The sequence below is a fragment of the Megalops cyprinoides genome, chromosome 5 (genome assembly GCF_013368585.1).
Source record: "Megalops cyprinoides isolate fMegCyp1 chromosome 5, fMegCyp1.pri, whole genome shotgun sequence".
Taxonomy (NCBI): Eukaryota; Metazoa; Chordata; class Actinopteri; order Elopiformes; family Megalopidae; genus Megalops; species Megalops cyprinoides.
Genome location: NC_050587.1, coordinates 29,742,777 through 29,757,924, shown reverse-complemented (window position 1 = coordinate 29,757,924; position 15,148 = coordinate 29,742,777). Strand labels below are relative to the sequence as shown.

Sequence of the window (15,148 nt, the reverse complement as noted above, 5' to 3'; positions counted from 1 at the left end):
TTTATCCAAAGCGACTTACATAGGTTACAGTTCTTTACAATGTTATCCATTTATACAGCTGGATATTTATAGGCAATTGTGGGTTAAGTACCTTGCCCAAGGGTACAGCAGTAGTGTCCCAGCGGGGATTGAACCGGCAACCTTTTGGTTACGAGTCCTGCTCCTTAACCACTATGCTATACTGCCGCCCGCTACACAGATTGTCACACTAACATGCATACAATGATGAGGAGTCAAGTGTAGGATAATAGTTGGTTGAGGGTAGTAAGATGTTTTCTGAACAGGTAGATTTTCAGTCCTGAGAGAAGATGGTGAGTCATTCTACAATTCAGATTAACGCCATTGTCCTCCAACAGATTATACCTTATACTGATTTATCTTAGACTTTCAGCCTCAAGTGCTCACAAGAAGTAATGTCACCTGAAGGTAAATAGTTACGGTCATGCTATGGTCGTTGTGGTTATCCTTTACAATGTAGATAGCAAACATTCTTTTTTGTTCGGAGACCCCTAAAAAGGTGATGTTCAACAAGCTGAAACCAAAGAGCTTGTTTTGCATATGGTAGTATGCCAGTTTTGATGCATGTGCACTATTACTGATCCAAACCGTAAGTTCCAAGTTCCACAAACTTATAGCTAATGTGTTGGGTTGTAATGATTGAAATGAGTCATTTTATCCCATATTTGTTCTATACTTAGTTTGTGCATAATAATAATAAAAACTCATATACAGTATACAGGAGTTGTACAGAACTATCAATGTGCACCATCTAGTGGAGACAATAGAGTGTTGCAGGCAATTCGATATACCACCGGGGGGTTAACACTGTTGCTATGACTTGAAAAGGTTCATCAAGGGCTAAAAATCCGAGCATTTAAGATGCTGTTTTATGATGTTTACCTTTGTGCAGTGCTTCTGTGTTCTGGAAACAGGTCTGCCTGAGGCAAACGGAGCCTCGCCAGACATTTCCGCACTGAGTACTGTGGCTGGACTCATGCTTGTGTGAGTGAACAGGAGTGTGCCGTTATATTCACCAGCATAGGTCTTTACGCACATCTCCTTCAGTCTTTATCAGTGTGCTGTATGCTTATCTGTGTCTGCTTATATGATTCTTCTTTGTTTAGTATATGAAACTGTGTAAGTACATGCAAGGTTGAATTTTTAGATGTATGTGTGTATATGTACATGTTCATATTTTATATACAGATATGTGTGTGTGTGTGTGTGTTTGCATTAGTGCATGTTTGCCTGCATGTATGTATGTTTCTGCCCCCAGGGGTTTCTCTGGCCTCTCTGAGGAGACCGAATGCAGCCTGGTCTTGGCTGTACCCTGCTGTGACTGTCTGTCACTGCCTGATTTTTGCACTGTTTTGGTGTAGTGCTCGCAGAGCTCCCTGATACCAGCCATTGCTAACAGTGAAAAACGTGTCTCTGAAGCAACAATGTGCTGCCTTATATAGCAGCTCGTCCCTTGTACTTTTAAAATACAATTTTGACTCTAACAGATTGTATACAAGAGGAATGCCCAGTAAATGTTGTTGATAATGAATTTAAATAATACTGTATTACCGTAAAAAAAATATTGATAGTTTTAGTAGGAGTAGCTATAGCAGTTATAGTAGTTATAATAGTGTTGATTTCTTACTTACCAATTTCTTACTGAGTTTTCATTTCACAAGGTAAAAGACCACAAAGTAGTCAGATGTTTATGTTTATGTACAGTCAATTTGTGATCAATATCAATGTCAGTTGACTGTTAATAAGGTATTCTGGGTCTGAATCTACAATGAGGCCTAGGTTTAATTGTCAACATGAGGGTTTGTTCTATCATGGGATGTATGTATACCATATCCAATGGCTGTTGTCATTAATACTAAACCCCACATGTGTGCTGGGCATTTTAACATTGACGAAATGTCTTTCTAAAGTTCCTTTAGATTTTTAATTTAAATCATTTAAGTAGATCATATTTGGGTTTTTTCTTTTTAATAACACTAATGCAAACAAGTTCCAGGAGGAGCAGCATGGTTCTTCAGGCCTTGCTGTTGGGACTACAGAATGTTTTCATGAGCTGCCTAGTTGAACGACACCCCACATTGCATTTTTGTGAACAATCCTGTTAACACATTTTAAATGAAGTTATGTAAAATTTCCAAAGGTCAAGATTTGTAAAGTAGTGCAAATAATTCATTGGTGTGGTGTATGTGGCCAGAAGCAATTGTAAATGCATGTACTTTGTTAACAACAGATTTAAGAACAGTGGTTTTCTGGATTGCTATCATTTCGGGCGTGCTTTCCAATAGTCAGTTTAGATGTAGTTGGCTCAGGTGCTTTCTACCCCCAGCACACAATCCAGGATCATTTTACCCGGCCTTAATCCTAACCCAACAATTATGTGAAAAATGTTGAAACTGATCCAAGATCAGCGCTGCAGGTCTACACAGCTCTGTCCTTGGAGTTACGTCATGCTTTGAAAACCTTGCAGTCTCTCTCCACCATCAGTTATATCTGCACATATTAAGATTACTGAAAATCTTAAGGTAGTGTACTATGGGTACTGCAAAACTGGGAAAGCAAGGATTGCATACCACATACGTTTTAAAAGCAGGATATCATGCTACGTATCAGCACTTCAGAACTAGGCAGCGAGCTTCAAGCTATACAGTGCCACCCACTTGCCAATGACACTGCCTACAAAGTTACCTTATCATAATTCGCTCACCCAAAAAGTGATTGTTTGCTTGTAGCTACATAGATTTTCTCTCCACTTGGTGTGTTTGCATTGTCTGCAGTGGTAGCTGTTTGTGGACAATTAATGAAAACTGTGGATCCCTAATCTTGTGTGAATAATTTTATAATAGGTGCCACATCTTTTGTATTTTATCTTTGTCATTCCTTTCACCTCTTGCTGTGGTTCTAATCTACAGGAAACATTAACAGTTTGCAGAAAGACAGCTTGGCAAAATATGTCAGCCCTTTGAATGGTAATTCTTCGTGGGCTATCACCCAGTCTACACTGCTCCTAAAATCAAACACAGAACAGTAATCGGTAACATCAAGACTGCCCGATACAGCTAACAAGAACAAACGTAGTATACCCTACACTACACAGTGGATTAATAATGTCCTCGTATTTCACCCTATTTTAAACCATGTTTGGTTGGATTAAAACACATTCTGTATGTTTTCATTAAAGCAAAGGAGCCATGTGCGTTCACACAAGGATTAATAATTATGAAAGCAAGTCTGTAAATGGGTGATGTCATCTGAAAAATGATCAGTGAACCAATTTTAAAACAGAAGCAGGAACTGCAGGCACTGTTCATCGGCAATTACTCCTGTGGCGGATCACCTTAAAAGTACCTTTACGCCATCTAGTGGTCTAGAGGTGCTGTTGTTAATTTAGGGGAAAGACTCAGTTTGTTCATCAGAGATTGGATGAAACCATTTCTGTGGCTGCTTGGTTGCTTCCAATAAATAATAATATATTTTACTTTAACATTGCAGGTTTCTGTCGGAAGTTAATGGAAATCCAGTTTTTATTACCCTTTACATCAGATGTTTATGTATTTGATAGAGGGTTCCTCTAGCAGTGGTTCTCAGCTCCGGTCCTGGGGACCCACTGCCCAGCATGTTTCAAATGCCTCCCTGTTCCAACACACCTGATTCAAATGATCAGCTTGTTATCAAGCAGCTGCAGCAGTTAATACCCAGTTAATCATTTGAATCAGGTGTGTTGGAGCAGGGCGGCATCTAAAACATGCTGGGCAGTGGGCCCCCAGGACCGGAGTTGAGAACCACTGCTCTGGAGGATAACACCTGGCCCCATTGCACAGACTTCTGAAAGGAATGATACATGAGTCTTTGCAAACCAGTGAGTCAAATTAATTAAGACATTCAAAGTAAAATGGTTTGAGTTATTTTTAAAATAAAGATAACAAGGAATCACTGTAATGAAGTGGTTCAAAATGGGGGAGTAGGGTGCACAACTAATGATACTGTACTCGTGTGCAGTGCAATGAGGAGCTCTGTTCAAAACCAGTTTTGCATGAAGGGGCAGAATGGCTTAGGGGATCAGAGCTCATCCAGATTTTTGTGGCTTGAAGAAGCTTCACATACCAGCATGTCTGCTGGAGTCGTTGCCAATCTGTCCACAATCTTCATTCCAGTCCATCTCGAGTGCATAAACTCTGTCATTTCTTTTTAAAATAATCAGTGCAGGGCCACTGCATATTTAACCCACTGGCCTCTGGTGTCAGGCCAGACACTCTGACCATAAGGCTGCTGAATGCGTGTACATGGAGATAAATACACAGGAGCCATAAACTGAAAGGGAAACTATGGAGAGCATAAAGATAATGGGGGACCAAGCTGGGTCCTCCTTGTGCTTCTGTCATCCACCTGATCAGCAAAGTTGCATAAAGGTGTCACTCATTGTGACAGAACTGCAGTTATGTTGCAAAGAGAGGGAATAAATTTGCACCAGACAAGCTACAAACACTGCCTTATTATACAGATCCAGTGGGATATGACTGGACTGGTCACAGTTTGTCCTCTTACCAAAGTCTGGCCCACCCGTGTGAGACAGCGGTGAACCAGAATGAAATGCCGCTGCACCTGCAGGCTGAGTGTGCAGTATGCAAACATGATACCTGTGAAAGGCACTCCATCAAACAATACTGTATTTTACATTACGTCACATTCATTTAGCAAATGCTCTCATCCAGAGACGTCCAGCATAAGGGAACAGAAGTGTATCCATTCAAGTCAATTAAACGAGCAGTAGTGTCAGACCAGGCTATTTTCTGTAGGAGGCCCATGAAGGACTCACAATGCAGTATACTTTATCATCATGCAAAAGGTCACCTTATTTGATTGCATGTCTGTTTACTTTGTGATAAAAAATAAAGACATTACTTTGACAAATATGTATCATTTGTACAGTTTATAAACAGGTGCTTGATAGTTTGTATACAAGATTACTAAAGGATTTTAACCATGTTAACATTTCACATAGATCAGGAAGTTAGGTATTACAATAGTTTACCAATAATTTAAAAGAAAACATGTCAACATTTGAAAGATATCTTAAAAATAGCTTTTCTTGGTTGACTACCATTAAATTGTTTATTACCTACTAATCAGATAGAAGGTTTTGATGAGTATTTGTTATGGATTTGAAAACAATTAATACAAATACTCTGGGTCCAGACATGTCTGAGCAACTTCAATCTCAAGGGCTGCTGGATAAAGAGTTTGTTTTATTTCTGCTCTCATTTTTCTTCTGGATTGACTGGACATTGGGCAACTACATGTGTGTTTTATTACCTGTGACGACATTGTTTAAACATATTGTAAAATAAGGCGGTGCAAACCACAGAGCGATAAAGCTTCCCTTTAACTTACACTTCATTCATTTATCACACATTTAAGTTTTGTTCAAGATGACTCAAGATGACTTAGTTTAGGATATGCTACACTGTTTCTGCATTCAGTGAATACAACTAAAAATCCTGTCGGAAACAAAACACTCCTGGCTGATCCAATGCGTAGGTCAAACGGTAATAACATCATCAAGGACCGAAAGCGAAGGAATAGCATCTTAATTAGTGTCTCCCTATGTGTTATTTGTATATACAAGTATGTGAGACAGCTTTAGACAATCAGCGGGAGAGCGAAATCCTAATCACAACAGATATGCTTGCATCTGAGTTTCTAGTCCCCCCTGTTTCACAGCAGAGTTCACACCTGCTGAAGAGGTGATATCTCCTGTGGAGTGGGAGAGTTCAGACAGAGGTCTGGATACGGTACTGTGAATTTGCCAGGAAATACCAATCTGCAAGGTTTATCTCTCCTGAGGCATCTTTCTGATGTGCTGCAATACCATTATTTTTAAGTGTTTTCCCAAAAATAGTTGTATACTGCGTATAAGACACATTTGTTATGCAGTTAGGGATACTGTGATCTAGTGGTTGTGATTTATGGCACGTTGTACTTGGCTTCCCTGGTTTAGTCAGGTTACACATGTTAACTTGGGGTACGGCTTCAATAGTGTTACGCTCATACTCACTAGTCTGAGAGTGTTGTTAGCCTGGTCTGACACTGTTGCTCATTCAGTGTGAAAGGATACACTTCTGTTCTCTTGTGCTGGAAGTCAGTCTGGATAAAAGCCTCTGCTAAATGAATGTAATGTAATGTAATGTGATGTAATGTAATGTAATGAAGACCCATAAGCCTGAAGACAAAATTTTGAACTTAACCCGAATTGCTGCAGGACATAAAACACCATACCATACCGTAACACCGCTTTCTGTTGCCCAACAATTGAAGGTAACTGTGCATAAGTTGTGTTTGTAGGTCAGTAGGGGGCACTCTTCTCTCTGTCTTCTCTCTCACTGTAGCAGCTGCTGTCTTAAATAAACTTTAAACAAATTAATAAATTGGTAAATCCGTGGATCTACATAAATGGATAGCACGTAAATAGACGCTATGTAATTTACCCCGAATAAAAGCATATGTACAGAAAATATGCCGATTTTGCGACGTTATTGTTAATTCAACATCGAGATAATATGTTAATTGTGGAAAGCTGAAACATGCATACGTGATTTTTTTTTTTTTTTCAAAGAAAGGAAAAAGTTGAATTCTATAAACATTACATTTAAAAGAGGGCTGTATGTCGCATAAGAAGATTCTTCCTCTTCTGAGCCAAATATATTATTTTTTTTACCTAATGTTCAGATGAGGGTGTACTTGAGAGTATCGCACAAAGTTTCAGAGGGTGGACAATGCAACTTTGAAGTCTTTGTTCTGCTGTCTGTGTACGGCATTGTAGCTCACAGTATGTGACAAAGCTCCGGCTTTGCCTTGCTGTGCAGCTGTGGGCTCTCCGCTCTGTGCTTGGCGCAGGCGCGTTCCCTCCTCTCCGAGCTCTACATTGAGTGTTTGCATTGTGTCTGAACTGCCGGCGAGCTTTAAAAAATATTATACCAACAGCAGCAATGTCGGGTAGGTCGGTCCGCGCGGAGACCCGGAGCAGAGCGAAAGATGACATCAAGCGGGTTATGGCCGCTATTGAGAAAGTACGAAAATGGTAAGAGAGTTGAAAAAGCCATTAATCGTTATCTAAGAGCAGAAAGCCCCGCTTGTGGGGGAGGAGAAACCGAGCGAGAGAGAACGAGAAGAAAGAATCAAACGAAAGAAGGGTCATCTTGAATTGAATTTGGTCGGATTGTTCCGTCTGCTCAGGTGTGCTGAAGCGCTCACGCGTCGTGTACTGCACGCCCGGAGCGATTCCAAACCGAAAGATTTCGGTAGTTTTATTATGGATTTTTCCATTAAGATTTAATGTGGGTTGAACCCCAGAAGCCATTTCGTTGCAGTCACATGAAGCCTTTGCTGTCTTCAGCCTGGTGAAATGCCGGGTGGAGTGCTGAATGTTTCGGGATACTGGCACGGCACAAATCATAACATAATCTCCACTTTGTAACTATATGACGACGGCGCTCTTGAGTCAGAATAGTTTTATACAGTCTCGGGGTTTTAAATTTAGCGCTTAGAGTCGCTCTTTAGTTCAAATAGATATAGTGCGCGGTGGGGGCTGGGAGAGGGAAGTAGTGCATGGCTGAGCATGCAATATGTCTCTGACTGAAAAACATATATTACATCGTTTTAGTTGATTATAAGATTAGCATCATCATCAGATGTTTAGCATCTGATTTAAATTTCGATTATAAACCTATGGTGTAGTTATTCGTGTTATTCCAAATTGACGTATTTTTTTCGTTGGTGGACGATTTTAACCATGGATGTAACCTCGGGGTTGCATTAGAACAGAGGAGGAAAAGCATTTATTCTGTTGTACTTCTAAAGCGGATATATTAATTATGCCGTTTAAAATAAGGTCACTGGATATGTACGTAAAATGTTATCGTGTTATCGGAATATATCCCACCAACCCAATTTCAAAAAGAAACTATTTCAGGATTTATTTGTGCTTTGTAAGATGATATGTATTTTATTAATAAAATATAAAGGCCTTAGTATAGTTAATGCATTAAAGGCTTATTTCTGATAGTCAAAAACCAAATGCTGAAAAAAAATAGTCAACGTTGTTTTGCACATGGTTGGAAGAATCATGATGGAAGTTTGCTGAAGCAAACAAAAAGTTGTCCTTATTCATCCATCTTGTTGCTGTCATTTAAAAAACATATTTTGCATCCCTTGTGATGTTTTCATAGGTAGATATTGCATGAGGAAAAAATGACACTCCCTAAAGTGTCATTTGTGTTTACAAAATTTTGGACTGCATCAAATGTTTCTAGAGAAAAAAAGGCCAACGACCACTCATGAGACTGAAGGGAAAAAATGCTTTTGATAAAATTCCTGTTAATTCCATCAGGGGACATGCACACATGGCTAATTTACATATTCTGAGCCAAGTGTCTGACACTAGGGATAAAATTGATGCTTGTATATGGGGAAAAATGCAAGCATATATGCATACTTTATATTATTAAGCGTCATAGGCTGAGGCAGTTTATGCTACACTCAATGTTTTCTTTATCACATTAACAGTTTCAAGCCAGTGCATTGATTCTGTGGTATAAACTGGAATGGCAAGTTTTGAAATATATAGTACAATTCTTCTGATTTTAATTGGGCTAAGAGTACCTAACTTTAAGGCAAAGAATATTTGGGACAAGATGGCTTAGCATTGGGTGTTTAATTAACTAACAATTCCTAATTATAACCATGTTAGTTGTACTTTTGTTGGTTAAACCCACATTTGTCAAGGTCATGAAGACCAGGAAATCTTCAGCAGAGAGACCATGCTGTGTGTGCTGTTGTGCAGATTGTGTATTTTGTGGTACCCAGATTTTTAAATTGTATAAGAATTATGTTTATTTATGTTTTTTTGTATTCATGTGCTTATTGATAAGATGTCTATCGGCCAGAGGAGGGTGGTTTTCAAATTATCTAATGATATTTAAGGGGATATGTCTATTGTGTATGTAGCACAGTTAATATACATATTTACAGATGGTGCCTTATATTTATGGTACCCTATCCTATATATTATAGTAATTATTACTATTTAATCATCTTAAATTAATTTAGAGGAAAGAATTAGTAGTACTGTCTACCCATAACTCCCCATAGACAAGGCTATATGGTGTTACCGGACAGCAACAAGTCAGTCACACCCATCAAGTTTTTATCAGCATGGCTGCTGTAACTTGCCATTTTACCAATGCACATTTAAAGAAACAACAAAAATGTATAGAAGTCTTTGTAACAGCATAATCGTAATAGCAAAATGGAGAGTGTGGATAGATGAATGTAGGTAAAGGGAACAATTGAAATGGAACAATTGTTCAACATGAAAATCGATAATCAACTGCAAAGACCTCTGGATTTACACAGTTACCATTGAACATGTGTGAGCTTTTGTTTGCAAGCAAAAATTGCTTTACTGTGAAACTCCTGCATAGTAAAGGGCTCATTTTCACTGTGGTGTATTGTAATTTTTCCTTTAGGAATTCAGAGCTGAACAGTTTTGTATTAGCACTAGAAACGTTTGAACTAGAAGCTGTTTTACTGTGAGAAAAATGGCTGTATAAAACTTGTTTCATGGACTTATTACTGTATATTTTCTACATATATTTATGGTGACACTGCCCAGAGACTTGTATTTGTGTAACGTAAGAGTGGTGCAGGATTTTCACCTTTTTGACCGCTGCTGCTGTTGTTTTATGAGGTTACATGCTTATTTAGAGATTAATAGAATATGTAGAATATATTACTTACTTATCAATGGGAACACACTTTCTCTGTGATGGAACTCATTTTGCAATAGTAGTGAATGAAGAGGCTAAAACTGGAACATCACATAATTGTTTAAACTCCCTCTACTTGACTCCAAACCACAACGAAAAATATCAGCGCTGTACTAATTCTTCATGCTCATTAAGTACTTCTGTGGTATTGTTGAGTTGCTTTAATATTTGAATCTATGTGTTTGATGCTGATTAATCAGTGTGAGCTGGACGCAACATTAAAGCACCTCTTTGGAAGTGTGTTGATCATTAAGGTCTTTGTGCTCCAGCACAGCCATGCAACAGGGTCAGCTTTGTCCTGGGTGTCCTGCCGTGGCACCTCTCACAGTGCCACCAGGGACCCCATGGTGCCAGATTGGACAGCTGCCCAACGCGAACAATTGAACGCATCCTCTGTGTCTAGACTGCTTGGCTGGCATGCCCGATGCCGAGCTTATCCCGTGGGCGGAGCTGGATAGGGGCATGGGTTGCTGTTTTCGGTGTCTTTTAGAAAATCGGTTGTCAGTGTTCCTCTAAAAGAATCGTGGCACACTGGTTCATAGGTAGAGAAGTATGGCATTGGTGGAAACACGGGTAACACAGTGGATTGCAGTGTGTTGAATTTGTAGACGTAGCGATGTGGTGCTGTATGTAGTGAAACTGTTCTTTATGTTCATGTTGTTAGTTTCCATGAAAGTCAGTAATATGTCTGGAATCGTCCAAAATATAAGTAGCAAAAATTTTGTCAAAATGACAGATTGGTGTAAATATTGTATAATAAGTATATTCAATCATCTATAAATGAAAAGGCAACAACTGAGATTTTATGACACTATATTTTAAAACATATAACACAAAATGTATTCCTCACATTTTGGGTTCCATAGTCTATACATCTGTGTCATTCTCAGTGTATTTTGGCTTTTTCACAGGGAGAAAAAATGGGTGACAGTTGGTGACACCTCTCTACGTATCTACAAGTGGGTCCCAGTAGCAGAGCCCAAGTCAGATGATGTGAGTTCTGACTCTTTGCCTCAATGCATAGAACTGCAACATTTCAAAACACATTTTGATTATATTGTGCTTATAAAACATGATCCCATAGAAAATGGAAAATCATTGACATTAAACAGTGGAAATTTCTAACATATAGCCGCCATCAATAAACATGAGTCTGAAGGAATGTTTGGTTTTTATCACAACCTTGCATTTTAACTAAGAAATGCACAAGAATTTAAGATATTAATTACAGATTTAAAGGCTCGTGAGGATGACCGGAATATCTAGTGAGAGAAGGTAAAAAAAGATTGATGCTTTTTTATTATGAATTTTTTGGCTTTATTATCATTAATGCTTGTGAATCATTTGGTGTTGATATATTCTTGTGCCATGTATTGCTTAGTAGTTAAAGTTGGTGTGCCTTCTCTTGCAGAAGAGCAAGAACAAGAAGAAAGGCAAGGATGAGAAGTATGGGTCAGAGGTCACGACCCCAGAAAATAGCTCCTCCCCTGGGATGATGGACATGCATGGTAAGCCATTGTGGAATTGTGGATTGTGGAAATGTCCTCATTAGCAGTTGGGAATTTCCATTTATTTGGGAAGGCTATTAATAAGTTGTACCGTATTACACTTTAATCCTTACGGGTAAAATCCTCTCGGGAAATTCAGCTTGTCAGCCCAATTTCCATCTGCCGTTCATCCAGCTTGCGTGTCCTTGTCTCTCCCAGACGACAACAGTAACCAGAGCTCCATCGCAGACTCCTCCCCCATCAAGCAGGAGACCAGCTGCAGTGCCAGCCCTGCCCCTGAGCCCATGGCTGTCTCCCAGAGCGACAGTAACGAGGCCAAGAGTGACCAGAGCCAGTCCCCTGGTAAGGAGCCGCTGGGCTCTGACAACAAAAGAGGTCAGTCCAAACGCAACTGGGTTCAGAGCAGCGTTCGTCTCCCTGGTCTGTCTTGCCCAAACGCAGCACTGTGGCATGCAGTGACCTCTCGTTTTCTGGTCCAGCTGCGGACAGACGTCCCAGAGCATTTTGTCTGCTGTGGTCAGCTGTTTTATATTTGAGCAGTTGCGTTCAGCTTCATTATAGGCCTCTCTGGGTTTCTGCAGTGTGTTTTATTTGTACCACAGGGTGGTGCTAAGTGATTCTGTTTGAGCTTCCTGGCCTTTGCATGCATTGTTTTAGTCTTTATAATTTAACGGTGCTTTTGTAAAATGTAGGCCATGTGTTATTTCTCATGTGAACTGTAGTGTGAATTGACACAGAGGAGCTTATTTTCAAAGCAATAAAACAATCCCATAGTTCCAAGTCTGCCACAATGGAAGTCTTGAACAAACTGCTGAATGCATTTGGTTGGTGTCATTTGAAGCAAGAATGTACTTCTGGTTTATTCAAAATTGTTATTTTTACTTAATGCCAGATTTTAACATTGATATTTACAGTTACAGTCTTGCCAGCCTGACAAAAGTATATAACCACCCAAAATGGAAATCTTAATACCTGTTTACTTTTATACTTATCTGTTTACTATTTCAAAAAAGTCATGGCTACCCAGTGCATAACTTGTAACAGCATAAGTAGGTCCTTAAAAAGTTATTAGTGTAGCCATTTTGTGATTGAGCATATTGTTTGTTAGTTTTGAAAAATACATGATCAAAAAAAATGTACCAGTCCTGTAACTACAAGCTCTGCCAGCTGTGTTGTGAAGATGGCCAAATCAGATTACACAGAAGCAGAGCAGATACTTGTTCAACTTGTTCAAGTGCACCAGCTTCCTTGTGATCACGATCTCACCTCTCTGATTAAGTGTGTACACTCTATTGATTGAATGTACATTACAGATAATTCAGAGAGGAATTTTTTTTGTCAATCTTATGGAAGCGCCGATGAAGTAAATGCTCTTTAGCAAATACATCATAACCCATGAATCAGGAGCACCAATCAGCATTCCTATAGCAATTTCGTACAGCATTCAAAATAATGCAGAAAAATTTGAGATGCACAGTAAACCCGATGGCACAAACCAGAAGTAACATACTCATCAGGCTGAAAAAAAGGTAGCTGTGGAATTACTTACAATGACAGGCCTCTACAATTCTTAAACGTCCGTCTTTAGTTTATCATGGATTTTGTGACCTCAAAACCAAAGGAGAATACCTGGGAAAGTGGTCCTGCAGATCCAAATGCTGATGAAGTGCAGCAGTAAATCATTCAAGTAAATAATGTCAAGGAGACGTAATCATTCATGCCACTGGGGAACACAGTGTCTAATGTATGTATCCACTTTGTTTCATGGTGTAGAAGGAATCGGTTCCTCTTCCCCACTCTTTTTGATGTTTAATTCAGTGCCAAGGATCCCTAATGTGCATACATCATGAATGTGTGAATTAATTCGCCTTGCCATTGAAGATGATGCGAAATTCCACATTTGTGCTCATTGACCTAGTTCTCAGTTGCTGTGCGGTGCAAAACAAAGACCGTGTGCACATTTTACAATTCATTTAGTTTAACAGGTGATTATTTGTGTTACTATACATTAAAACAAATATACCTGACTGAATATTTAATAATTCTTTAAATTTTGTCTTCTTATTGCAAACTAAATGGTTTATTTACTATGGTTAATGTATGTGCTTTACTTTTTTGTACCCCACTAATATTTTTTGAGGTTTGTCAGAAGTTGGTGTGTCCTTCAGTTTGAGCCACAAACTGAATTTGAATACTGCTATTCTTACATATACACAACTGCCTAGCTTTCTAGCAAACAGTGCTAGAAAGGGAAGAACTGCAAATTAGGTTAGCATTCCAATTGCATTAACTAGTTCACTCTGTTAATATGGCCACATACAGTATATTTAGCTGGTGAGTTGCGTATAGATTGTGTGTATTTCCAGACAGATGTATTAGTCTAATAAAGTACAATGAAATTCATATAGCCAGAAGTGAGAGGCCTCAGACAGCTGTTCCATTCTTTCTGTTTTGCAGGCAAGAGTCACCCCTCCTCTGATACCTCTGTGTCTGGCGTGAGCAAGAAAGATGCCCAGTCCTCGGGGGAGAAAGAACTGTCATCGGAAGCTGCCAAAACCACTCAGGTATAGCTCACCTGCTGCCTCCTTCATGTGCCATTCGGTTAAATCTAGCTGAGATTGAAAGGTAATAATCTGTCTTTGTCTTTTTCTTCTTTTTTTGGTGCAGGAATCAGAAGATGGAGCTCCTCCCTGTAAGAAGGGCAAACTGGATTCTCCCTCCCGAGACTTTGAGGAGAGCTAAAGGCCCCACATACAATCTAATTCTCTCTAACACCTCTATGTGTATCAGCCTGCCCCGGCCCTAACACCCCTCCTTCTTGTAAGGGGCAAAGACAGCATCGCTCTCTACTGATCCTGTCACGTCCCCCCCCCCCCCGGTCCCCCATCCCTCCACTCCCCCCTCAGTATTCACTCATGGCAGCCCAGATTGGGTCTGCCCCCCACCACACCACAATGCTCTTCCCAGCCTATAAGAGGGGAATGGGGGGCTTTTGCACCACAGCAATCTGCAACACTAGGCCCACCGAAAACACTGAAGAACTGCATCTGTGAAAGACACCTGTAAAAGTCATCCCAACCTTTCCTCTTCTCGTTCTGTCTGTCTGTTAGTTTCTGTTCAAAGCGGTTTTGTTTTTGCTCAGGAGGGTCAACGCACTGTTAATTATCGTCAAGATCACAGATGGTTTCCGCTGCTGTAGTGTTATTGTTATTAGTCTTGAAATTTTTAAGATTCTCTCTTTTATTTAACGATAAGTACAGCAATGAAATATTTAATGGATGGTACAGGTCACGTTTTTTTTTTTTTTTTTTTCTTGTGAAGACCATAGCACGTAGCATAGGTCCTGCTTGGTCTTGTGCCTTGTGTTACCAAATCAATAAGCTCTTGTTCATGTTGTTTTTTTTTATACATGTTTTTTAACTTTTGTCATATTGTTGTTTTTAAGGTGCCCTATTTTTTTTTTATTTTTGAACCACATTTGAATAGTTCACCCAAGCAGTAACTGTTAACGATTACCATAAGGAGGCTAAATATATCATTAAAATACAGGTTACAGTTGCAGCAGCAATGGGGAAAGATGGCAAAAGATTTTATTTGTAGTTCTATTGGAATTGATTTTATAATGTGACTATTGTTTGCCTGAAGGGGTTGAGCATTAGCATTCTTGGGTAAAATGGATTGTGTCAGAGCAAAGAAAAACACTGCATTCTGTCTGAAATCTTTTTCTTTAATGTACATAATGGTAATCAAAATTTACAATAGTAATGTAGTTCATATTTTAAAGTATAGACCAGCAAAGAA

General features: G+C 39.3%; 1 protein-coding gene across 1 annotated transcript; it reads left to right on the top strand.

Annotated features, from left to right (window-relative positions):
• Positions 1-6,942: 6,942 nt before the first annotated feature.
• Positions 6,943-14,231, top strand: LOC118778105 (B-cell CLL/lymphoma 7 protein family member A-like). Its single transcript, XM_036529454.1, has 6 exons — positions 6,943-7,093; positions 10,751-10,832; positions 11,251-11,347; positions 11,546-11,722; positions 13,805-13,911; positions 14,015-14,231. The coding sequence occupies exons 1-6, from the start codon at positions 7,002-7,004 to the stop codon at positions 14,087-14,089; spliced, it is 630 nt and encodes a 209-aa protein (XP_036385347.1). The 5' UTR covers positions 6,943-7,001; the 3' UTR covers positions 14,090-14,231.
• Positions 14,232-15,148: the final 917 nt, after the last annotated feature.